Genomic DNA, 25,948 nt, shown 5'->3' with positions numbered 1-25,948 from the left:
CTTCAGTTCCCACCCTACCCCCATCCTTTCACATTCACCCCACAGTCTCCTGTCCTCCCTCTACCACCCGTTCAGTTCCCACCCTATCCCCATCCTTTCACATTCACCCCACAGTGCCCTGTCCTCCCTCTACCACCCCTTCAGTTCCCAGCCTATTCCCATCCTTTGACATTCACCCCATAGTGCCCTGTCCTCCCTCCACCACCCTTTCAGTTCCCACCCTACCCCCATCCTTTCACATTCACCCCACAGTCCCCTGTCCTCCCTCCACCACCCCTTCAGTTCACACCCTATCCCCATCCTTTCACATTCATCCCACAGTGCCCTGTCCTCCCTCTACCACCCCTTCAGTTCCCACCCTACCTCCATCCTTTCACATTCACCCCACAGTCCCCTGTCCTCCCTCCACCACCCCTTCAGTTCCCACCCTATCCCCATCCTTTCACGTTCACCCCACAGTGCCCTGTCCTCGCCCCACCACCCCTTCAGTTCCCACCCTATTCCCATCCTTTCACATTCACCCCATAGTGCCCTGTCCTCCCTCCACCACCACTTCAGTTCCCACCCTACCCCCATCCTCTCCCATACACCCCACAGTGACCATGACATACCTAAATTTAATTAACCTAATAAATTCTAGCCACCCTCAGATGAAGTTTGTAAGCAGGTAGTTATTGGACAGCACTGGAAATTTTTCATCCAATGTGCTACAGGCAAGCAAAAAGCATAAGATAAAGTCAGACAGGGACAGACAGTGTTTGAGGCAAATCTAAAGTGGGCACTAGGACCTAGGGGAGGTCCAGCATGCGTTAACCAGAGCCACACATGGAGTGGAGCTGCCTGTGACACTGTTAGGCCAGCCTGTCCGGAAACTTATCAGGTCATCTCCAGCCCACACTGTGAGTGTGCAGAGTCTCAGTCAGAAAGAGGCGTAGGCATTTTTCTGCTCTCTCCCTGACACCTCGGGATGGACCTCAACATGTGACGGGGCCACAGACCCCTCTGCCCCCCAGTAGCTATGCTACTATGTCTCACCCATGTGACCTGTAAAAAACTGAGGCAGGAATAACTCTTCAAACCTTTAGAAATTACATATGACTAATCAATATAAATTGTATGTGGTCTAGGTCTAAGGAGTTGCTTCCACTTTCCTTATGTCTTGTTTTTAATAGATATTTTTGTGCAATTAACAGCTATATTAATAGCTTAGATATAAATATTCTTCTTCTTTTGTCATTAGACCCTCCGCACATCAATGGTTCAGAAAATAGAGCAGAACTGTCTGTTGTGGTTAACCACCGGTTAGATCTACATTGCCATACCATGGGTTTCCCTCCTCCAATGATAACTTGGCTTAAAGATGGACAGATACTTTCACAGACTGACAGCGCTCACTTCATGAATGCAAGACAGGTTCTTCGAATTACAAGTGCCCAGGTATTACAACATTAAGCATCTCATACAGTGGGGCAAAAAAGTATTTAGTCAGTCAGCAATAGTGCAAGTTCCACCACTTAAAAAGATGAGAGGCGTCTGTAATTTACATCATAGGTAGACCTCAACTATGAGAGACAAACTGAGAAAAAAAAATCCAGAAAATCACCTTGTCTGTTTTTTTAACATTTTATTTGCATATTAGGGTGGAAAATAAATATTTGGTCAGAAACAAACAATCAAGATTTCTGGCTCTCACAGACCTGTAACTTCTTCTTTAAGAGTCTCCTCTTTCCTCCACTCATTACCTGTAGTAATTGGCACCTGTTTAAACTTGTTATCAGTATAAAAAGACACCTGTGCACACCCTCAAACAGTCTGACTCCAAACTCCACTATGGTGAAGACCAAAGAGCTGTCAAAGGACACCAGAAACAAAATTGTAGCCCTGCACCAGGCTGGGAAGACTGAATCTGCAATAGCCAACCAGCTTGGAGTGAAGAAATCAACAGTGGGAGCAATAATTAGAAAATGGAAGACATGCAAGACCACTGATAATCTCCCTCGATGTGGGGCTCCACGCAAAATCCCACCCCGTGGGGTCAGAATGATCACAAGAACGGTGAGCAAAAATCCCAGAACCACGCGGGGGGACCTAGTGAATGAACTGCAGAGAGCTGGGACCAATGTAACAAGGCCTACCATAAGTAACACACTGCGCCACCGTGGACTCAGATCCTGCAGTGCCAGACGTGTCCCACTGCTTAAGCCAGTACATGTCCGGGCCCGTCTGAAGTTTGCTAGAGAGCATTTGGATGATCCAGAGGAGTTTTGGGAGAATGTCCTATGGTCTGATGAAACCAAACTGGAACTGTTTGGTAGAAACACAACTTGTCGTGTTTGGAGGAAAAAGAATACTGAGTTGCATCCATCAAACACCATACCTACTGTAAAGCATGGTGGTGGAAACATCATGCTTTGGGGCTGTTTCTCTGCAAAGGGGCCAGGACGACTGATCCAGGTACATGAAAGAATGAATGGGGCCATGTATCGTGAGATTTTCAGTGCAAACCTCCTTCCATCACCAAGGGCATTGAAGATGAAACGTGGCTGGGTCTTTCAACATGACAATGATCCAAAGCACACCGCCAGGGCAACGAAGGAGTGGCTTCGTAAGAAGCATTTCAAGGTCCTGGAGTGGCCTAGCCAGTCTCCAGATCTCAACCCTATAGAAAACCTTTGGAGGGAGTTGAAATTCCGTGTTGCCAAGTGAAAAGCCAAAAACATCACTGCTCTAGAGGAGATCTGCATGGAGGAATGGGCCAACATACCAACAACAGTGTGTGGCAACCTTGTGAAGACTTACAGAAAACGTTTGACCTCTGTCATTGCCAACAAAGGATATATTACAAAGTATTGAGATGAAATTTTGTTTCTGACCAAATACTTATTTTCCACCATAATATGCAAATAAAATGTTAAAAAAACAGACAATGTGATTTTCTGGATTTTTTTTTCTCAGTTTGTCTCCCATAGTTGAGGTCTACCTATGATGTAAATTACAGACGCCTCTCATCTTTTTAAGTGGTGGAACTTGCACTATTGCTGACTGACTAAATACTTTTTTGCCCCACTGTATATTGAGGAGTCTAATGAATTTCTATATATAGTATAGCTGAGTTTGTCACTCGCCTGTTTTAGCTGAATCATGTGTCGAGTAGGCCAGTAGGGCAGAGTAAAGTGGCCCTACGTGGCCAACAATGCTACTGCGCGAGAATTCAATGAGCTATGTGGTCAACGCAGGATGCATCATCCACATTAATCAGAGCCGGAGGACCGCTATTGGGAGCAAAGAGAAGGCACAGATAACGAAACGTTGACACCTATTGGACCCAACCATACTCATTTAGATATTGCTTGGGACCAAATCAAATAGTATATTGGGGGTATACAGTGGGAGTCAGGAGGCAATGTAAACACCTGTAGAATGTAAGCCCGCAAGGGCAGGGTCCTCGCCCCTCTGTATCAATCCGTCATTGTTAGTTTGTTTACTGTATGTGATATCTGTAACTTGTATGTAACCCCTTCTCATGTACAGCACCATGGAATCAATGGTGCTATATAAATAAATAATAATAATAATAATAATTTGTTAATTGAATAATGGCAGCAGATAAAGGTCGTGACATTTGTTGACAGACTCAAAAACTGGTCACAGGTTCCCTTTCATGCATAGCCGGCCTAATATTCCTCAAATGGCTCTTAGATTTTTTTAAATGAATGACTGGGTAGAGTTTTACTACTCATGTATCCTATTAGGTACATTTACGTAATGTTTCCTAACTTTTATATTTCTTTCGTGTTTCCAGGAAGAGCACATCGGGCTTTATAGTTGTCTGGTTTCAAACCAAGCTGGAGAAGCTAAAAAAGAATTTGCAGTGACCGTTCACAGTAAGTCCGTAAGAAAACATACAACCTCTTTTAGGCTAGACACCGGCGCAGACACTGCCTGCAGCAATGTGAGAATGATTGAAAACATGATACAGAGCTTGTGTAATACAGTTTCCCTAAGTCCACATGCCAGTTATCCTGGGCAGTCCTCAGTTACCTGTTCCAAAATTCATACTCAGCGTACATTTATTGCAGTTGATTCTGTGATTAAGCTTCTTTCCATTTCTGTAAAAACTGGTGAAAGATTTAAAAATGTAGATATCATATAACACAGCAAGTCCTCAATATCTTAAATGGAGTTTTCTTATTGATGTGGCAGATGAAATCAGTCAGCTTGCCAATGAAGTTTCCAAGCTTGTGGCACAATAGGACATTAATCTGGTGGTAGACGCGGCTATTATATTCTGTCTTCTGAAGAAAGTAAAGTGAATGCCAACCACATGGCTGACTAGTTACAGACAACCATGCATTAAATACTTGGTTCCTTCTTTCTCTATAGTGCCTCCAAGCATTTTAGGCATTAATGGAATCCATAATGTTTCTGTGCTACAAAACAAGCAAATTATTCTGGAATGTAAATCAGACGCTATGCCAGCTCCAAAGATCACGTGGAAGAAGGATGACAAGCCATTAATGGTAAATTTGGTAGGACTGGGGATGAATTTACCTTCATTTGTCTGTGTGGTATAATATGTTAAGAAGCCTTGTTTCTCATTTGGAATGTTCTTATTTTATAGTGTAACATTTGTGCTATATCTGCTTAGATTCATTCTATCGTTTCTCTTTCATTCTCTGGAGATACACTTCTCTTTTGTGGTGTTTTTGTACCGATTTTGTGTTCCATATGTGACTGAACTTAATCTATATGAATATAATTCATCATGTTCAATTGTTCATTTGACAAAAGATTTGTTTTGTCTTTCTCAGTCGAACTCCCAGGTCCATGTTTCATCTGATGGACAATACGTGCAAATTGACAAAGCAGAGGTGAAAGACACTGGACGATACACCTGTATTGCTAGCAATGTTGCTGGACAAAACATCAGAGAATTTATGCTGATTGTCCACGGTAATTCATAATATATATATAAAATAAATGAATATATATATACAGTATATACTGCTCAAAAAATTTAGGGGAACACAATCAATGCAATGTAATTCCTAGTCAATCACACTTCTGTGAAATTAATCTGTCCAGTTATGAAACAACACCGATTGTGAATCAATTTCTCCTGCTGTTCTGCAAATGAAACAGACAATAGGTAGAAATTATAGGCAATTGGCAAAGACAAGCCCTATAACAGGGGTGACTACAGACCATTTCTCTGTTCTCATCCTTTTTGGCTGTTGTTTTGGTCACTTTTGCACTTTGTCATTGCTCTCACCCCTAGAGGTACTGTACTGTAACATGATTTGATGTCTGTCAGCACAGGGTCCAGAGCATGGAGCAGATACCAGGAGACAGGCCAGTACACCAGGAGACATGGAGAGGGCTGTAGGTTGGCAACAACCCAGCAGCAACACCACTACCTCCTCTATTGTGCAAAGAGGAACAGGAGGAGCACTGCCAGTGCCCTGCAAAATTACCTCCAGCCTCCAAATATACAATTATGTAAATTCTATGTTAAATGCTAAAATGGAAAAAAAAATCCAAGTTGCCATTTTTCGGTTACCACTCTTCCCAAAAAATACAATAAAAAGTGATGAAAATGTCTTATATGTGCCAAATGTTATCAATAAAAACTATATTTCTGTGCGAAAAAAATAAGCCTTTACACGGGTAAATGAATGGAAAAGTAAAAAAGATACAGGTCTCAGATAATTGGAACTCAAACACCACTGAAATTTAAAAAAAAACTTGTAAGTTTAGTTTCTGTATAAATGTACTGACCTGGAGAATCATATTATCAGGTCGACTCATTATCCCACTTGGGTTTTTTTCCCCCTTTTTCAGAAGATTATATGGTAACATGAATAGTGCCTTTAAAAACTACAACTTGTCCCCAAAAAAGACAAGCCCTCATAGGAGTTTGTATGTTCTCCCCATATTTGCGTGGGTATCCTCCGGGTACTCCGGTTTCCTCCCACATTCCAAAGACATACTGATAGGGAATGTAGATTGTGAGCCCCATCAGGGACAGTGATGATAATGTGTGCAAAACATTACAGAGCTGCGGAATATGTTAGCGCTACATAAAAATAAAGATTATTATTATTATTATTATTATTATTATTATCATTATTATATTATTTTGTTGGCAAATAAGAGTTTTGGCTCTTGGAGTAAGGTGAAAAAAGAAACCAAAAAAATGTCCAAGCTGTTAACCGGTAACTTAATTTTATATTTTGAAATTGCATTAGTAAACTGTAGCTCAGTATGGATCAACTATGTGGGGTTGGCTACTTTATCTTTATTTTAACAGATTAACAGGGAAATAAGTATTTGATACACTGCTAATTTTGCATGTTTTCCCACCTACAAATAATGGAGAGGACTGTAATATTTATTGTAGGTACACTTCAGCTGTGAGAGACAGAATCTAAAAAAAAACTAGAAAATTGCATTGTATGATTTTTACATAATTAAATTGCATTTTATTGCATGAAATAAGTATTTGATTTCCAACCAACCAGCAATAATTGTGACTCTCACACACCTGTTAGTTTTTCATTAAGAAGCCCTCCTAGTCCGCACTCATTACCTGTATAAGGCTGCTTTCACACATCAATTTTTTTGCCATCAGTCACAATTCATCGAATGTTAAAAAAAACGGATCCGTCGCAGATTGTGGGAGCCTATGGCGGATCCGGCACCATAGGCTTCCATGCTAGCAAACGACGGACGGCAACGGATCAAGGAATCACATGCTACATTACAAAGCTAAAGAAGAAAATTACCGGTTACCACGAGTAGTTACCTACAATCCAAATCTGGAGGTGCTAAGCGGAGCTGCATGGATATTACAACCTTTACTACAAAAAGATGCCCGATTACAATCCATTTTTCCAGACCCCCAACTACTGTGTTTTAGGCAGCCCCCAAATCTAAGAAGCATATTTGTCAAGAGCTCCCTGTCCTCTCCAACAGCTGCAGGTACCTTTCCTTGCAATCAGAAAAATGTAAAACCTGTCCATTTATAATGACCACAGACCAGATAAAGATCCCCAATTCACATCATGACTACAAGATACCAGGTATTTCCAGCTATGACACTTCTAATGTGGTGTACCTAATTATTTGTACTAAATGCCCAACTGGGGGTCTGTATGTGGGGGAGACAGGGCAAAAGCTTAGAACAAGAATGATTTCTCACCGCCACACAATAAGAGAAAAAAGAATGGATCTACCTGTGGCAATAAATTTTTGTCTCCCAAATCATAACATTATGGAAATGAAATTACTTGTGTTAAAAGGTAGCTTCAAATCTAAGAGAGACAGAAGAGTATGGGAATATAAACTGATGACGACCTTTGACAGTCTTAGTGCAGGAATGAATGTGTCGCATGGATTTATGTCTTTTTACATCAACTAAGGAACTTGCCCCCCAGACCCCAATCAGAGGACAATAAAACATTCCTTATCTAAGAATTGGTCCAATATTTATGGACATAACTGTTTATCACTCATGGTAATTCTGCTTCATGTCACCTGTCTTATCCATGGTTGTCTTTTGTTTTTTTCTTTGCTATGTTGTGCATAAATATGTGAGTCTTCAGAATTTCTTTTAGTCTTTGCCTGATGAATAGACCTGTGTAGTCTCGAAAGCTTGCAATTTGTTACCATCTTTTCAGTTAGCCATTAAAATGTATCAACCACTGAGGACTCTCAATTCTAAATATTTTAGAATATGGAAGAAATACAAAATGACTGTTAATCCTCCTAGGTAGAGTTGAGCGACCTTGACCTTTTCAGAGTCGAGCCGGGTTTCGCGAAACCCGACTATCTCAAAAGTCGGGTCGAGTGAAATCGGCCGATTATGACGTAAAGTCGGGATCGACCGAAACACGAAACCCAATGCAAGTCAATGGGGCAGCATAGTCGGCAGTGAGTGGGGGCCAGGAAAACACCTAGAGTGCCCATTTTAATGTCAAAACCATCCATTCTTCTTAATGAAGCTTGTCAAGCGTAATTTACCTTATAATAATTGGAAGGCATTTGAAATTGGGGGTCATTTGGCTAAAGTTGTGGTGGGTAGGGCTGGTTCAAGTAATTAGTGGGCCCAGGAAATCTGGACCACGTCACGGCAGTGGAGCAGGGAGAGGTAAGTATTTCAACTTTGCAAGTGCTGTGAACCTGAGCAAGCAGGGGGGGCCCACTCGTTGGCATTGGCACTGGCACAGGGCCCCTCAAATTACAGCGGTGTGTTTGCACGGCGGGGGCGCCTCCCACCGGCAGCAACACTTTTGCGTACCATGAGAGGCCCTGTGCCAGTGACGTCGCCAACTAGTATTCCTCCCCCCACCTGATGAAGGAACCTGCACTTTCATCTGCACCTTCCTGTTTGTCCCCGTGTAAGGTGGTATGGTATGCGGGAAGGGGGACCTGACTTTCAGCAGGGTCACAATCTTGCAGTGTAGCGTGCACGGGAAATGTTGCGTTATGGGTCAATGTACCAGCAGACTCATCTATCACTGGCTGGGCAATGGGCAGGATGAGGAGGAAACACAGTTATAGGCCCAAAGAATAAAGTGGGCTAAATGCAGTTCAAAATTGGTAACACAGGACTAATCAGGGGGCATTGCAGTGGAGGACAACTGGAATGAGAGGCTGACACAGAGAGTAGGCCCAAATCAGTAAGTAGTCGAAATGCAGTTCAAAATTGGCAACAGTAGTAAACAGGCGGCACAGCTTTGTTCAGTGGAGGAGAACAGCAAGGAGTGGCAGACACCGATAGTAGGCCCCAACCCAACTAGTAGGCCAAATGCAGTCTAACATTAACAACTACTTAACGAGCGCCTGAAAACGGAATTTCAGGACAAGAAACCAGGAGAACAGCAAGGAGCGGCAGACACCGATAGTAGGCACCAAACCAACTAGTACGCCAAATGCAGTTGTTCCGTTTAACCACAATTTAATGAGAGCCTGAAGATAGAAGTTCAGGAAAGGCAACCTGGAGAACACCTTGGAGTGGAACACACCATCTCTCTACACCCCATACCCAATTTGTAGGTCTAATGCAGCGTAGTTTCCAACAACTACTAAACGAGAGCATGATGATCGAAGCATTGGCGAGGAAACCTGGGGAACACCTTGGAGTGGAACACACCATCTCTCTACAGTGGAACACACCATCTCTCTACACCCCATACCCAATTTGTAGGCCTAATGCAGCGTAGTTTCCAACAACTACTAAACGAGAGCCGGAAGATCGAAGCAATGGAGAGGAAACCTGGGGAACACCTTGGAGTGTAACACACCATCTCTCTACACCCCATACCCAATTTGTAGGCCTAATGCAGCGTAGTTTCCAACAACTACTAAACGAGAGCCGGAAGATCGAAGCAATGGAGAGGAAACCTGGGGAACACCTTGGAGTGTAACACACCATCTCTCTACACCCCATACCCAATTTGTAGGCCTAATGCAGCATAGTTTCCAACAACTACTAAACGAGAGCCGGAAGATCGAAGCAATGGAGAGGAAACCTGGGGAACACCTTGGAGTGTAACACACCATCTCTCTACACCCCATACCCAATTTGTAGGCCTAATGCAGCGTAGTTTCCAACAACTACTAAACGAGAGCCGGAAGATCGAAGCAATGGAGAGGAAACCTGGGGAACACCTTGGAGTGTAACACACCATCTCTCTACACCCCATACCCAATTTGTAGGCCTAATGCAGAGTAGTTTCCAACAACTACTAAACGAGAGCATGATGATCGAAGCATTGGCGAGGAAACCTGGGGAACACCTTGGAGTGGAACACACCATCTCTCTACAGTGGAACACACCATCTCTCTACACCCCATACCCAATTTGTAGGCCTAATGCAGCGTAGTTTCCAACAACTACTAAATGAGAGCCGGAAGATCGAAGCTCAGGAATGGCAACCTGGAGAACACCTTGGAGTGGAACACACCATCTCTCTACACCCCATACCCAATTTGTAGGCCCAATGCAGCGTAGTTTCCAACAACTACTAAACGAGAGCCGGAAGATCGAAGCAATGGAGAGGAAACCTGGGGAACACCTTGGAGTGTAACACACCATCTCTCTACACCCCATACCCAATTTGTAGGCCTAATGCAGCGTAGTTTCCAACAACTACTAAACGAGAGCCGGAAGATCGAAGCAATGGAGAGGAAACCTGGGGAACACCTTGGAGTGTAACACACCATCTTTCTACACCCCATACCCAATTTGTAGGCCTAATGCAGCGTAGTTTCCAACAACTACTAAACGAGAGCCGGAAGATCGAAGCTCAGGAAAGGCAACCTGGGGAACACCTTGGAGTGTAACAAACCCTCTCTCTACACCACGGAAGGGCTGATTCTTAGGAAGGAAGGCTGTCGGAAAGAAGCAGGGCGCGTCCGAGGGTGATTATATTCTTATTAGGTATATACTCACCCTCGGACGCGCCCTGCTTTGTAATGAATGTTTATTTGCAATGTGGTTTTGACTTACTCTATTTTTTTGGTAAATAATGATTTTATTATTTTCATTGTTTTGCATCTTCTTGGCAATAATATAAAGAAGACGCGACAGGACAACACTCGGTGGATGCCATATCTGTGTTTAAAATTGAAAAAACCTTTCAGTTAACTACTTGCAGGAGAAAGTTATTGTAGCTGGTGGCCATTTTTAGTACTGTACCAGATTTTTGTTGTATGTGTTTGTTTTTAATGTTAAAATGTCTGCATTTGATATCTCTCCAGTATTTTCTTTTTTATAAGCAAAATACTTATTTTTATATTTTCTGATGTTGGTTCCAGGGGTACACGGGCAGCAGTGGTGTGGTCAGTGGAGGCCTAGTGGAAGGAGTGACCGCAGACAGGCATCGAAGGCCTAAAATAATAACACATGGCTGTAGGCAATTTTAAATTGGTTCCAGGGGTACACGGGCAGCAGTGGTGTGGTCAGTGGAGGCCTAGTGGAAGGAGTGACCGCAGACAGGCATCGAAGGCCTAAAATAATAACACATGGCTGTAGGCAATTTTAAATTGGTTCCAGGGGTACACGGGCAGCAGTGGTGTGGTCAGTGGAGGCCTAGTGGAAGGAGTCACCGCAGACAGGCATCGAAGGCCTAAAATAATAACACATGGCTGTAGGCAATTTTAAATTGGTTACAGGGGTACACGGGCAGCAGTGGTGTGGTCAGTGGAGGCCTAGTGGAAGGAGTGACCGCAGACAGGCATCGAAGGCCTAAAATAATAACACATGGCTGTAGGCAATTTTAAATTGGTTCCAGGGGTACACGGGCAGCAGTGGTGTGGTCAGTGGAGGCCTAGTGGAAGGAGTCACCGCAGACAGGCATCGAAGGCCTAAAATAATAACACATGGCTGTAGGCAATTTTAAATTGGTTACAGGGGTACACGGGCAGCAGTGGTGTGGTCAGTGGAGGCCTAGTGGAAGGAGTGACCGCAGACAGGCATCGAAGGCCTAAAATAATAACACATGGCTGTAGGCAATTTTAAATTGGTTCCAGGGGTACACGGGCAGCAGTGGTGTGGTCAGTGGTGGCCTAGTGGAAGGAGTGGCCGCAGACAGGCATCGAAGGCCTAAAATAATAACACATGGCTGTAGGCAATTTTAAATTGGTTCCAGGGGTACACGGGCAGCAGTGGTGTGGTCAGTGGAGGCCTAGTGGAAGGAGTGACCGCAGACAGGCATCGAAGGCCTAAAATAATAACACATGGCTGTAGGCAATTTTAAATTGGTTCCAGGGGTACACGGGCAGCAGTGGTGTGGTCAGTGGAGGCCTAGTGGAAGGAGTCACCGCAGACAGGCATCGAAGGCCTAAAATAATAACACATGGCTGTAGGCAATTTTAAATTGGTTACAGGGGTACACGTGCAGCAGTGGTGTGGTCAGTGGAGGCCTAGTGGAAGGAGTGACCGCAGACAGGCATCGAAGGCCTAAAATAATAACACATGGCTGTAGGCAATTTTAAATTGGTTCCAGGGGTACACGGGCAGCAGTGGTGTGGTCAGTGGAGGCCTAGTGGAAGGAGTCACCGCAGACAGGCATCGAAGGCCTAAAATAATAACACATGGCTGTAGGCAATTTTAAATTGGTTACAGGGGTACACGGGCAGCAGTGGTGTGGGCAGTGGAGGCCTAGTGGAAGGAGTGACCACAGACAGGCATCGAAGGCCTAACATAACAAAAATGTCAATACAATGGTATTGTCAGTGGCAGGCATTGAAGGATGTCAGCGCATAGACTAAACATTGGTGGAGCTGTGAGATAATTTTGCAAGTGGTAGAGCACTGTTTGAGCTGGGGTGGGGGGAAACTGTCTTGTGGCCGGCGGTACAGGCCCAGGGCCCCTCATATTACAACGGTGTGTCTGACGTTGGGTGCGCACCACCACCGCCAGAGACACTTTATTGTACTAGGAGGGACCCAGTGGCAGTGCCGTCGACCAAAAGCGGGCTCACCCACCTCTTCAGACAAACTGCACTCTCACGGGTGCTGTCGCCAAGTGTCGATACCACGGCCCCGTGTGGGGAGTTTGGCCATTTAGTGAGGTGTAAACATGTCGTATGCTGGACAATCAGGTGCAGAAAATTACGAGATTGGAAAAGGCATTCAGAATAGTCCACAGGCAAGACCTTTTCATAGGAAAGCTAGGTGTCAGCCGGGCAAGGTGGGGCAAAAGATTTCGAAATCCAGTTGTGGTTCATTTTAATGAAGGTTAGATCATCTACATTTTGGGTAGCCAGACGAGTCCTTTTTTCTGTTAGTATTGAACCTGCAGCACTGAATACTCTTTCTGATAGGACACTAGCTGCCGGGCAAGCAAGCTCCTGCAATGCATGTTCTGCCAATTCTGGCCAGGTGTCTAATTTTGATGCCCAGTAATCAAATGGGAATGACGGTTGAGGGAGAACATCGATAAGGGATGAAAAATAGTTTGTAACCATACTGGACAAATGTTGTCTCCTGTCACTTTGAATTGATGCTGCAGTACCTGTCCTGTCTGCGGTCATAGCAAAATCACTCCACAACCTGGTCAGAAAACCCCTCTGGCCAACGCCACTTCTGATTTCTGCCCCTCTAACTCCTCTGGTCTGCTGGCCCCTGCAGCTCGTGTGAGAACGATCACGGGCGCTGTGTGCAGGGAATGCCAGAAGCAAACGGTCAACAAGAGTTGATTGTTTGGTTGCTAATATTAGTTCCAAGTTCTCATGTGGCATTATATTTTGCAATTTGCCTTTATAGCGAGGATCAAGGAGGCAGGCCAACCAGTAATCGTCATCATTCATCATTTTAGTTATGCGTGTGTCCCTTTTGAGGATACGTAAGGCATAATCCGCCATGTGGGCCAAAGTTCCAGTTCTCAAATCTGCGGTTGTGCTTGGTTGAGGGGCAGTTTCAGGCAAATCCACGTCACTTGTGTCCCTCAAAAAACCAGAACCCGGCCTTGCCGCGCCACCAATTTCCAGTGGCCCCGGAAAAGCTTCCTCATTTAAAATATAATCATCCCCATCATCCTCCTCGTCCTCCTCCTCCTCTTCGCCCGCTACCTCGTCCTGTACACTGCCCTGGCCAGACAATGGCTGACTGTCATCAAGGCTTTCCTCTTCCTCAGCTGCAGACGCCTGATCCTTTATGTGCGTCAAACTTTGCATCAGCAGACGCATTAGGGGGATGCTCATGCTTATTATGGCGTTGTCTGCACTAACCAGCCGTGTGCATTCCTCAAAACACTGAAGGACTTGGCACATGTCTTGAATCTTCGACCACTGCACACCTGACAACTCCATGTCTGCCATCCTACTGCCTGCCCGTGTATGTGTATCCTCCCACAAAAACATAACAGCCCGCCTCTGTTCACACAGTCTCTGAAGCATGTGCAGTGTTGAGTTCCACCTTGTTGCAACGTCTATGATTAGGCGATGCTGGGGAAGGTTCAAAGAACGCTGATAGGTCTGCATACGGCTGGAGTGTACGGGCGAACGGCGGATATGTGAGCAAAGTCCACGCACTTTGAGGAGCAGGTCGGATAACCCCGGATAACTTTTCAGGAAGCACTGCACCACCAGGTTTAAGGTGTGAGCCAGGCAAGGAATGTGTTTCAGTTGGGAAAGGGAGATGGCAGCCATGAAATTCCTTCCGTTATCACTCACTACCTTGCCTGCCTCAAGATCTACAGTGCCCAGCCACGACTGCGTTTCTTTCTGCAAGAACTCGGACAGAACTTCCGCGGTGTGTCTGTTGTCGCCCAAACACTTCATAGCCAATACAGCCTGCTGACGTTTGCCAGTAGCTGCCCCATAATGGGAGACCTGGTGTGCAACAGTGGCAGCTGCGGATGGAGTGGTTGTGCGACTGCGGTCTGTGGACGAGCTCTCGCTTCTGCAGGAGGACGAAGAGGAGGAGGAGGGGGTGCGAACGGCTACAGCCAATTGTTTCCTAGACCGTGGGCTAGGCAGAACTGTCCTAAACTTGCTGTCCCCTGTGGACCCTGCATCCACCACATTTACCCAGTGTGCCGTGATGGACACGTAACGTCCCTGGCCATGCCTACTGGTCCATGCATCTGTTGTCAGGTGCACCTTTGTGCTCACAGATTGCCTGAGTGCATGGACGATGCGCTCTTTAACATGCTGGTGGAGGGCTGGGATGGCTTTTCTGGAAAAAAGTGTCGACTGGGTAGCTCGTAGCGTGGTACAGCGTAGTCCATCAGGGCTTTGAAAGCTTCGCTTTCAACTAACCGGTAGGGCATCATCTCTAACGAGATTAGTCTAGCTATGTGTGCGTTCAAACCCTGTGTACGCGGATGCGAGGCTAAGTACTTCCTTTTTCTAACCATAGTCTCATGTAGGGTGAGCTGGACTGGAGAGCTGGAGATCGTGGAACTAGCGGGGGTGCCGGTGGACATGGCAGACTGAGAGACGGTGGGAGATGGTATTGTTGCCACCGGTGCCCTAGATGCAGTGTTTCCTACTACGAAACTGGTGATTCCCTGACCCTGACTGCTTTGGCCTGGCAAAGAAACCTGCACAGATACTGCAGGTGGTGCGGAAAATGGTGGCCCTACACTGCCGGAAGGGATGTTGCGTTGCTGACTAGCTTCATTGGCCGAGGGTGCTACAACCTTAACCCTGCTGTTCTGTTCGGTCTGGGGAGACCTATTTTGAACTTTGGTATTTTTTGGGGTGTTCAAGATGCGGTTCTGAAACTTGTGGTTGATTGACTTAAATGAGGATGGGTCGGTCGGCCACGGGTTTCAGAGCCGCATCTTGAATATTTTAAAGAATATTGAAGTTCAAGGTCGGTCATTTTTGACCAACAGAACAGCAGGGTTAAGGGACGTTTGGTAGTTAGTCCAGGTTGCAAATGCATGGTGGTTAAATGTCTATGCATGCAACTTGTATTGAGACTTTTCAGATTCTGTCCTCTGCTTAAGGTAGTTGAACATTTTTGACAGATGACTTTGCGCTGATCAATTGGATGTTGTTTAAAAAAATGCCAGACTGCACTCTTTCTAGCATCGGATACCTTTTCAGGCATTGCAGACTGAGCTTTAACCGGATGGCCACACTGTCCTCCAACAGGTTTTGGCTTTGCCATGCGTTTTGGGCAAGATACGGGCCCGGCAGATGGAACCTGTTGCGATGTTGATGCCTGCTGCGGCCCCTCCTCCTCCGCTTCAGAACTGCTGCCGCCTGCACCCTGTTCCCCCAATGGCTGCCAATCGGGGTCAAGAACTGGGTCATCTATTACCTCTTCTTGTAGCTCGTGTGCAACTTCGTCTGTGTCACCGTGTCGGTCGGTGGTATAGCGTTCGTGATGGGGCAACATAGTCTCATCAGGGTCTGATTCTTGATCAGCACCCTGCGAGGGCAATGTTGTGGTCTGAGTCAAAGGACCAGCATAGTAGTCTGGCTGTGGCTGTGCATCAGTGCACTCCATGTCAGATTCAACTTGTAATGGGCATGGACTGTTAACTGCTTCACTTTCTAAGCCAGGGACGGTATGTGTAAAGAGCTCCATGGAGTAACCCGTTGTGTCGCCTGCTGCATTCTTCTCTGTTGTTGTTTTTGCTGAAGAGGACAAGGAAGCGACTTGTCCCTGACCGTGAACATCCACTAACGACGCGCTGCTTTGACATTTACCAGTTTCACGAGAGGAGGCAAAAGAGCTAGAGGCTGAGTCAGCAAGATAAGCCAAAACTTGCTCTTGCTGCTCCGGCTTTAAAAGCGGTTTTCCTACTCCCAGAAAAGGGAGCGTTCGAGGCCTTGTGTAGCCAGACGACGAACCTGGCTCCACAGCTCCAGACTTAGGTGCAATATTTTTTTTCCCACGACCAGCTGATGCTCCACCACTACCACTACCCTCATTACCAGCTGACAATGAACGCCCCCGGCCACGACCTCTTCCACCAGACTTCCTCATTGTTTTAAAAACGTAAACAAACTAACGGTATTTGTTGCTGTCACACAAATTACACGGTGAGCTATAACTTCAGTATGATTTAGCTACCCCTTTACAGGTGAGTGAGACCACAACGAAAATCAGGCACAATGTTACACACTCTGTTGTTGGTGGCAACAAATGAGAGAGATGCCACACACGCAGGACTGTCACTGAAGCACAAATGTAAATATTAATCTCCCACTGATTTGATTTTTTTTTTTTTTTAAGGGAGACTTTAGGAAAAAAAAATAATAGAATAAAATGATTTTTTCAGGAAGAATTTAGAAACCAAATAAAATAAAATGATTTTTTCAGGGAGAATTTAGAAAACAAATAAAACAAAAAAAGGCTTTCTATGGCCCACTGAGTGAGAGATGACGCACACAGGAGTCAGGAGTGGCACACAAGCCCAGAGGCCAATATTTATCTCCCACTGATTGATGTAGTGATTTTTTCAGGTAGATTTTGGAACCCAAATCAAGCTAAAAAAAATAATAGGCTTTCTATGGCCCACAATTGGAGAGAGAGAGAGAGATGGCACACCCAGGAGTCAAGACTGGCACACAAGCAGAAAGGGCAATATTAATCTCCCACTGATTTGTTTTCTTTTGTTTTTTTTTCAGGGAGACTTTAGGAAAAAAAAAATAGAATAAAATGATTTTTTGAGGAAGAATTTAGAAACCAAATAAAATAAAATTATTTTTTTCAGGGAGAATTTAGAAAACAAATAAAACAAAAAAAGGCTTTCTATGGCCCACTGAGTGAGAGATGACGCACACAGGAGTCAGGAGTGGCACACAAGCCCAGAGGCCAATATTTATCTCCCACTTTTTTATTTTTTGTTCCAGGGAAAATTTATAAACCCAATAAAAAAAATAATAAATAGGCTTTCTATGGCCCACTATCTGAGAGACAGAGAGAGATGGCACGCTTAGGACTGGCACACAAGCCCAAAGGCCAATATTAATCTCCCTTTTTTTTTAAGGGAGAATTTATAAAACCAAAAAAAAATAAATAAATAGGCTTTCTATGGCCCACTATTTGTGAGAGAGATGGCACGCTCAGGACTGGCACACAAGCCCAGAGGCCAATATTAATCTCCCACTTTTTTTTTTTTTCCAGGGAAAATTTATAAACCCATTAAAAAAAAAAATAAATAAATAGGCTTTCTATGGCCCACTATCTGAGAGAGAGAGATGGCACGCTTAGGACTGGCACACAAGCCCAAAGGCCAATATTAATCTCCCTTTTTTTTTAAGGGAGAATTTATAAAACCAAAAAAAAATAAATAAATAGGCTTTCTATGGCCCACTATTTGTGAGAGAGATGGCACGCTCAGGACTGGCACACAAGCCCAGAGGCCAATATTAATCTCCCACTGATTGATTTATTGATTTTTTCAGGTAGAATTTAGAACCCAAATAAAGCAAAAAAAAAAAAATGGGCTTTCTATGGCCCACTGAGTGAGTGATGATGCACACAGGAGTCAGGAGTGGCACACAAGCCCTGAGGCCAATATTTTTCTCCCACTGATTGATGTAGTGATTTTTTCAGGTAGATTTTAGAACCAAAATCAAGCAAAAAAATAAATAGGCTTTCTATGGCCCACTGAGTGAGTGATGATGCACACAGGAGTCAAGAGTGGCACACAAGCCCTGAGGCCAATATTTTTCTCCCACTGATTGATGTAGTGATTTTTTCAGGTAGATTTTATAACCCAAATCAAGCAAAAAAATAAATAGGCTTTCTATGGCCCACTGAGTGAGAGATGACACAGACAGGGATGGCACTCTAGCAGAAATGTCAATCTTAATCTCCCACAAAAAAAAAAAAAAAACAGGGAGTGTCCTTCAATTAATATCTCCCTGCAGTAATCTCAGCCAGGTATGGCAGGCAGCAATAAGGAGTGGACTGATGCACAAATTAAATAAAAAGTGTGGACAAACAAAAAAGATAGCTGTGCAGAAAGGAAGGAACAAGAGGATTTGTGCTTTGAAAAAAGCAGTTGGTTTGCACAGCGGCGTACACACAGCAATGCAGCTATCAGGGAGCCTTCTAGGGCAGCCCAATGAGCTACAGCGCTGAGGGGAAAAAAAAAATGTAGCTTCCACTGTCCCTGCACACCGAAGGTGGTGTTGGGCAGTGGAAATCGCTACAGCACAAGCGGTTTGGTGGTTAATGGACCCTGCCTAACGCTATCCCTGCTTCTGACGAAGCGGCAGCAACCTCTCCCTAAGCTCAGATCAGCAGCAGTAACATGGCGGTCGGCGGGAACGCCCCTTTATAGCCCCTGTGACGCTGCAGACAGCAAGCCAATCACTGCAATGCCCTTCTCTAAGATGGTGGGGACCAGGACCTATGTCATCACGCTGCCCACACTCTGCGTTTACCTTCATTGGCTGAGAAATGGCGCTTTTCGCGTCATTGAAACGCGACTTTGGCGCGAAAGTCGCGTACCGCATGGCCGACCCCGCACAGGGGTCGGATCGGGTTTCATGAAACCCGACTTTGCCAAAAGTCGGCGACTTTTGAAAATGAACGACCCGTTTCGCTCAACCCTACTCCTAGGTCTTGGGCTCCATGCAAGTTTTAAACTCGTGGTGTAAGGATGATTCTGAGAAAGGTCAGGAATCAGCCCAGAACTACATGGAAGAATTTGTCAATGACCTGAAGAGAGCTGTGACCACAGTCTCAAACATTACTGTTAGTAACACACTACACCGTCATGGATGAAAATCCTGCAGGGCACGCAAGGTCTCTCTGCTAACGCCAGCACATGTCTAGGCATGTTTGAAGTTCACCAACGACCATCTGGATGATACAGATGAGGCATGGGAGAAAGTCATGTGGTCAGAAGAGACCAAAATAGAACTTTTTGATATCAGCTCCACTGTGAAACATGGTGGGGTAAACATCATACTTTGGGGGTGCTTTTCTGTAAAGGGGACAGGACGACTGCACCATATAGAAGGGATGATGGATGGGGTCATGTATCATGAGATTTTTGCCAACAGCCTCCTTCTCTCAGTAAGAGCATTGACGATTGGTCGTGGCTGGGTCTTTAGCATGACAATTACCCAAAACTCACAGCTAGGGCAGCCAAGGAGTGACACCATAAGATGCATTTCATGGTCCTGGAGTGGCCTAGCCAGTCTCTTCAAACTTGGTCAAGAACTACAGGAAATGTCTGACCTCTGAAATTGCAAACAAAAGTTTCTGCACCAAATATTAAGTTCTCTTTTTCTAATGTATCAAATACTTATGTCCTGCTTTAAAATGTAAACTTATTATGGAAAAATCATGCAATGTAATTTTAAAGATTCTGTCTCTCACAGTTAAAGTGTACGATAAAAATTACAGACCTCTCTATTCTTTGTAGTTGTGAAAACTTGCAAAATTGGCAGCGTATCAAATACTTATTTTCTCTACTGTTAGTATGACAGCTGATAGGTGGCAGCGCTAGGTGTTGGCCTCATACCAATCTGCTCTTTATGTGTTAAACTTGCAGATAGATCATCCATACTATTTGCCCCCCAAAAAACTTTAAATATTCATATTATACTCATACCTCATCTTTTAAAATAAGATACATGTTTACATAAGTTTTTTTGCATCATATTCATCCGTTTTCTATCAACAGTTCCTCCTTCAATAAAAGATGGGCCCAAACTAGTAACAACTTTCACAAATAAACCTGCTACTTTGGATTGCATTGCTACAGGCATCCCTTCACCTCGAATATCATGGAGGAAAGATGGTGCCATTCTAGATGGAAACAGTGAAAGGTTGGATTCTTTATATTTAATGTCCTATCTTTCAAATTATATAAAAAATGTGATTTGGATAATACTTTGATTAAAGGGAAGCACATTTTAACCCCTATCTGACATCAGACGTACTATCGTGTCGAGGTGGGGTGGGCACCTATGACCACCGACGGGATAGTACGTCCAGCGCGATCGGCGGCGCTCACGGGGGGAGCGCAGCCGATCGCGGCCGGGTGTCAGCTGCCTATCGCAGCTGACATCCGGCACTATGGCACTATGTGCCATCCGGCACATCTGGCACTATGTGCCAGGAGCGGTCACGGACCGCTCCCGGCACATTAACCCCTGGCACACCGCGATCAAACATGATCGCGATGTGCCGGCGGTGCAGGGAAGCATCGCGCAGGGAGGGGGCTCCCTGCGGGCTTCCCCGAGCCCCCCGCAGCAACGCGATGTTATCGCGTTGCTGCGAGGGTCTTACCTCCCTCCCTGCCTGCTCCAGACCCGGATCCAAGATGGCCGCAGATACGGGTCCTGCAGGGAGGGAGGTGGCTTCACAGAGCCTGCTCAGAGCAGGCGCTGTAAAGCCTGCAGCCTTGTAAGTAAGATCAGTGATCTTACAGAGTGCTATGCAAACTGTCAGATCATTGATCTGTGATGTCCCCCCCTGGGGCAAAGTAAAAAAGTAAAAAAAAAATTTTCCAAATGTGTAAAAAAAAATAAAAAAAAATATTCCTAAATAAAGAAAAAATATATATATTATTCCCATAAATACATTTCTTTATCTAAATTAAAAAAAACAAACAATAAAAGTAGTATCGCCGCGTCCGTAACGGCCCGACCTATAAAACTGGCCCACTAGTTAACCCCTTCAGTAAACACCGTAAGAAAAAAAAAAAAAAACGAGGCAAAAAACAACGCTTTATTATCATACCGCCGAACAAAAAGTGGAATAACACGCGATCAAAAAGACAGATATAAATAACCATGATACCGCTGAAAACGTCATCTTGTCCCGCAAAAAAACGAGCTGCCATACAGCATCATCAGCAAAAAAATAAAAAAAGTTATAGTCCTGAGAATAAAGCGATGCAAAAATAATTATTTTTTCTATAAAATAGTTTTTATCGTATAAAAGCGCCAAAACATAAAAAAATGATATAAATGAGGTGTCGCTGTAATCGTACTGACCCGAAGAATAAAACTGCTTTATCAATTTTACCAAACACGGAACGGTATAAACGCCTCCCCCAAAAGAAATTCATGAATAGCTGGTTTTTGGTCATTCTACCTCACAAAAATCGGAATAAAAAGCGATCAAAAAATGTCACGTGCCCGAAAATGTTACCAATAAAAACATCAACTCGTCCCGCAAAAAACAAGACCTCACATGACTCTGTGGACCAAAATATGGAAAAATTATAGCTCTCAAAATGTGGTAATGCAAAAAATATTTTTTGCAATAAAAAGCGTCTTTCAGTGTGTGACGGTTGCCAATCATAAAAATCCGCTAAAAAACCCGCTATAAAAGAAAATCAAACCCCCCTTCATCACCCCCTTAGTTAGGGAAAAATAAAAAAAATGTATTTATTTCCATTTTCCCATTAGGGTTAGGGTTAGGGTTAGGGCTAGGGTTAGGGTTAGGGCTAGGGTTAGGGCTAGGGTTAGGGCTAGGGTTAGGGCTAGGGTTAGGGTTAGGTTTAGGGCTAGGGTTAGGGCTAGGGTTAGGGTTAGGGCTAGGGTTAGGTTCTAGTGTTAGGGCTAGGGTTAGGGCTAGGGTTAGGGCTAGGGTTAGGGTTAGGGCTACAGTTTGGGTTGGGGCTAAAGTTAGGGTTGGGGCTTAAGTTACAGTTAGGGTTTAGATTACATTTACAGTTGGGAATAGGGTTGGGATTAGGGTTAGGGGTGTGTCAGGGTTAGAGGTGTGGTTAGGGTTACTGTTGGGATTAGGGTTAGGGGTGTGTTTGGATTAGGGTTTCAGTTATAATTGGGGGGTTTCCACTGTTTAGGCACATCAGGGGCTCTCCAAACGCGACATGGCGTCCGATCTCAATTCCAGCCAATTCTGCGTTGAAAAAGTAAAACAGTGCTTCTTCCCTTCCGAGCTCTCCCGTGTGCCCAAACAGGGGTTTACCCCAACATATGGGGTATCAGCGTACTCAGGACAAATAGGACAACAACTTTTGGGGTCCAATTTCTCCTGTTACCCTTGGGAAAATACAAAACTGGGGACTAAAAATTATTTTTGTGGGGAAAAAAAGATTTTTTATTTTCACGGCTCTGCGTTATAAACTGTAGTGAAACACTTGGGGGTTCAAAGTTCTCACAACACACCTAGATAAGTTCCCTGGGGGTCTAGTTTCCAATATGGGGTCACTTGTGGGGGGTTTCTACTGTTTAGGTACATTAGGGGTTCTGCAAACGCAATGTGACGCCTGCAGACCATTCCATCTAAGTCTGCATTCCAAATGGCACTCCTTCCCTTCCGAGCCCTCCTATGCGCCCAAACGGTGGTTCCCCCCCCACATATGGGGTATCAGCGTACTCAGGACAAAATGGACAACAACTTTTGGGGTCGAATTTCTCCTCTTACCCTCGGGAAAATACAAAACTGGGGGCTAAAAAATAATTTTTTGGGGAAAGTTTTTTTTTTTAATTTTCACGGCTCTGCGTTACAAACTGTAGTGAAACACTTGGGGGTTCAAAGCTCTCACAACATATCTAGATGAGTTCCTTAGGGGGTCTAGTTTCCAAAATGGTGTCACTTGTGGGGGGTTTCTACTGTTTAGATACATTAGGGGCTCTGCAAACGCAATGTGACTCCTGCAGACCATTCCATCTAAGTCTGCATTCAAATGGCACTCCTTCCCTTCCGAGCCCTCCCATGCACCCAAACAGTAGTTCCCCCCACATATGGTGTATCATCGCACTCAGGACAAATTGGGCAACAAATTTTGGGGTCCAATTTCTCCTGCTACCCTCGGGAAAATACAAAACTGGGGGCTAAAAAAATAATTTTTGTGGTAAAAAATTTTTGTTTTATTTTTACGGCTCTGCATTATAAACTTCTGTGAAGCACTTGGTGGGTCAAAGTGCTCACCACACCTCTAGATAAGTTCCTTAGGGTGTCTACTTTCCAAAAATGGTGTCACTTGTGGGGGGTTTCAATGTTTAGGCACATCAGTGGCTCTCCAAACGCAACATGGCGTCCCATCTCAATTCCTGTCAATTTTGCATTGAAAAGTCAAACGGCGCTCCTTCGCTTCCGAGCTCTCCCATCCGCCCAAACAGTGGTTTACCCCCACATATGGGGTATCAGCGTACTCAGGACAAATTGTACAACAATGTTTGAGGTCCAATTTCTTCTCTTACCCTTGGGAAAATAAAAAATTGGGGGCGAAAAGATAATTTTTGTGAAAAAATATGATTTTTTATTTTTACGGTTCTACATTATAAACTTCTGTGAAGCACTTGGTGGGTCAAAGTTCTCACCACACCTCCAGGTAAGTTCCTTAGGGGGTCTACTTTCCAAAATGGTGTCACTTGTGGGGGGTTTCAATGTTTAGGCACATCAGGGGCTCTCCAAACGAAACATGGCGTCCCATCTCAATTCCAGTCAATTTTGCATTGAAAAGTCAAATGGCGCTCCTTCGCTTCCGAGCTCTGCCATGCGCCCAAACAGTGGTTTACCCCCACATATGGGGTATCAGCGTACTCAGGACAAATTGTACAACAATATTTGGGGTCTATTTTCTCCTGTTACCCTTGGTAAAATAAAACAAATTGGAGCTGAATTAAATTTTTTGTGAAAAAAAGTTAAATGTTCATTTTTATTTAAACATTCAAAAAATTCCTGTGAAGCACCAGAAGGGTTAATAAACTTCTTGAATATGGTTTTGAGCACCTTGAGGGGTGTAGTTTTGAGAATGGTGTCACACTTGGGTATTTTCTATCATATAGACCCCTCAAAATGACTTCAAATGAGATGTGGTCCCTAAAAAAAAATGGTGTTGTAAAAATGAGAAATTGCTGGTCAACTTTTAACCCTTATAACTCCCTAACAAAAAAAAATTTTGGTTCCCAAATTGTGCTAATGTAAAGAAGACATGTGGGAAATGTTACTTGTGTGACATATCTCTGTGATTTAATTGAATAAAAATTCAAAGTTGGAAAATTGCAAAATTGTCATAATTTTCGCCAAATTTCCGTTTTTTTCACAAATAAACGCAGGTACTATCAAAGAATTTTTACCATTGTCATGAAGTACAATATGTCACGAGAAAACCATGTCAGAATCACTGGGATCCGTTGAAGCGTTCCAGAGTTATAACCTCATAAAGGGACAGTGGTCAGAATTGTAAAAATTGGCCCGGTCATTAACGTGCATACCACCCTTGGGGGTAAAGGGGTTAAAAACATCACTGAGGAAACAGCAATAATTGAAAATCCTGTAGAATTTTTTAGTTATAAAATGTGTCCAGTACAACATTGAAGAAAATTGATTATGCTAAATGTGCCCTAATTTTTGAACAATGTTTAAAAACAACCTGTCTCTCATGACTTGCACCAGATATTTTGTATGTTTTAGAAACCTTCAGAGGTTTGTCCGACAAGGAAGTATGGTTCAGGGAAAAGTGGTGTAGGTTAGTAGAAAGTTAGTTTGACCTCAAAAGAGGGGGCTCAGATTATTACAATAGGGGAATTACCATATTATAAGGCAACTATTCAGATGGATATTACAAGTACAGCTTTAGTCCACGAGAACAGATGCAGAGTAAAAGCTCTAGCTCATATATATGTCCAAATTAGAAGAGATGTGTTGTGGTGTCCCAGTTGTAGTGTGCTGTAGGGTCTAGGGTGCATCACACTCACGTGTAAGTTGCAGGTCTTTGCTGCCTCCAGGCTTCCGTCCTCAGGAGCCACATGATGTCTGAAGACCAGGCCCTCTCCATGATACCTGGCCCAGGCCATAGGCTCCAAATGCTGTTGAAATATCTATCAGGGATCTCCATTTGGCTGCCCACTGCCCTGAACGTTTGGCCCATGCTGCCCCTAGCAACCCACCACTCTACCTGAACTTGAACTCCACTCCACACTTCACTGACTGACACTCTAACCAGGAAGTGCCTCCCTTCTTATGAGCACTAGTGCCCACCCACTGGGATAATCACAACCATAACATTTCCTATGTACATGCACACCTGCTCTATATCCTATGTTGTTCTAAGCTTATCCTTATGCTGTATTCATACTATGCTCTACACTTTACATAGTGTACATCACCATAATACATTACATTAGACACACATTATTTCACATATAAAACTGCACAATTGTATTCACATAGTGCATCTGTTGTCTTAAAGGGACACTGTCACCTGAATTTGGAGGGAACAATCTTCAGCCATGGAGGCGGGGTTTTTGGGTGTTTGATTCACCCTTTCCTTACCCGCTGGCTGCATGCTGGCTGCAATATTGGATTAAAGTTCATTCTCTGTCCTCCATAGTACACGCCTGCGCAAGGCAAGATTGCACTGTGCAGACATGTACTAGGGAGGACAGAGAATGAACTTCAATCCAATATTGCAGCCAGCATGCAGCCAGCGGGTAAGGAAAGGGTGAATCAAAAACCCCAAAACCTCGCCTCCATGGCTGAAGATTGTTCCCTCCAAATTCAGGTGACAGTGTCCCTTTAAAGGGCAGGAACA

General features: G+C 44.3%; 1 protein-coding gene across 1 annotated transcript in view; it reads left to right on the top strand.

Annotated features, from left to right (window-relative positions):
* HMCN1 (hemicentin 1) overlaps nucleotides 1-25,948 on the top strand; it is a 733,390-nt gene that overhangs the window by 409,094 nt on the left and 298,348 nt on the right. The window contains exons 69-73 of the mRNA XM_069737257.1: nucleotides 1,241-1,437; nucleotides 3,803-3,884; nucleotides 4,384-4,520; nucleotides 4,812-4,953; nucleotides 20,114-20,258. Of these exons, the coding sequence (XP_069593358.1) occupies nucleotides 1,241-1,437; nucleotides 3,803-3,884; nucleotides 4,384-4,520; nucleotides 4,812-4,953; nucleotides 20,114-20,258 (703 nt within the window). The remainder of the gene's footprint in view (nucleotides 1-1,240; nucleotides 1,438-3,802; nucleotides 3,885-4,383; nucleotides 4,521-4,811; nucleotides 4,954-20,113; nucleotides 20,259-25,948) is intronic.

Source organism: Ranitomeya imitator, chromosome 8, assembly GCF_032444005.1.
Source record: "Ranitomeya imitator isolate aRanImi1 chromosome 8, aRanImi1.pri, whole genome shotgun sequence".
NCBI lineage: Eukaryota > Metazoa > Chordata > Amphibia > Anura > Dendrobatidae > Ranitomeya > Ranitomeya imitator.
This window is presented reverse-complemented; position numbering and strand designations above follow the sequence as displayed.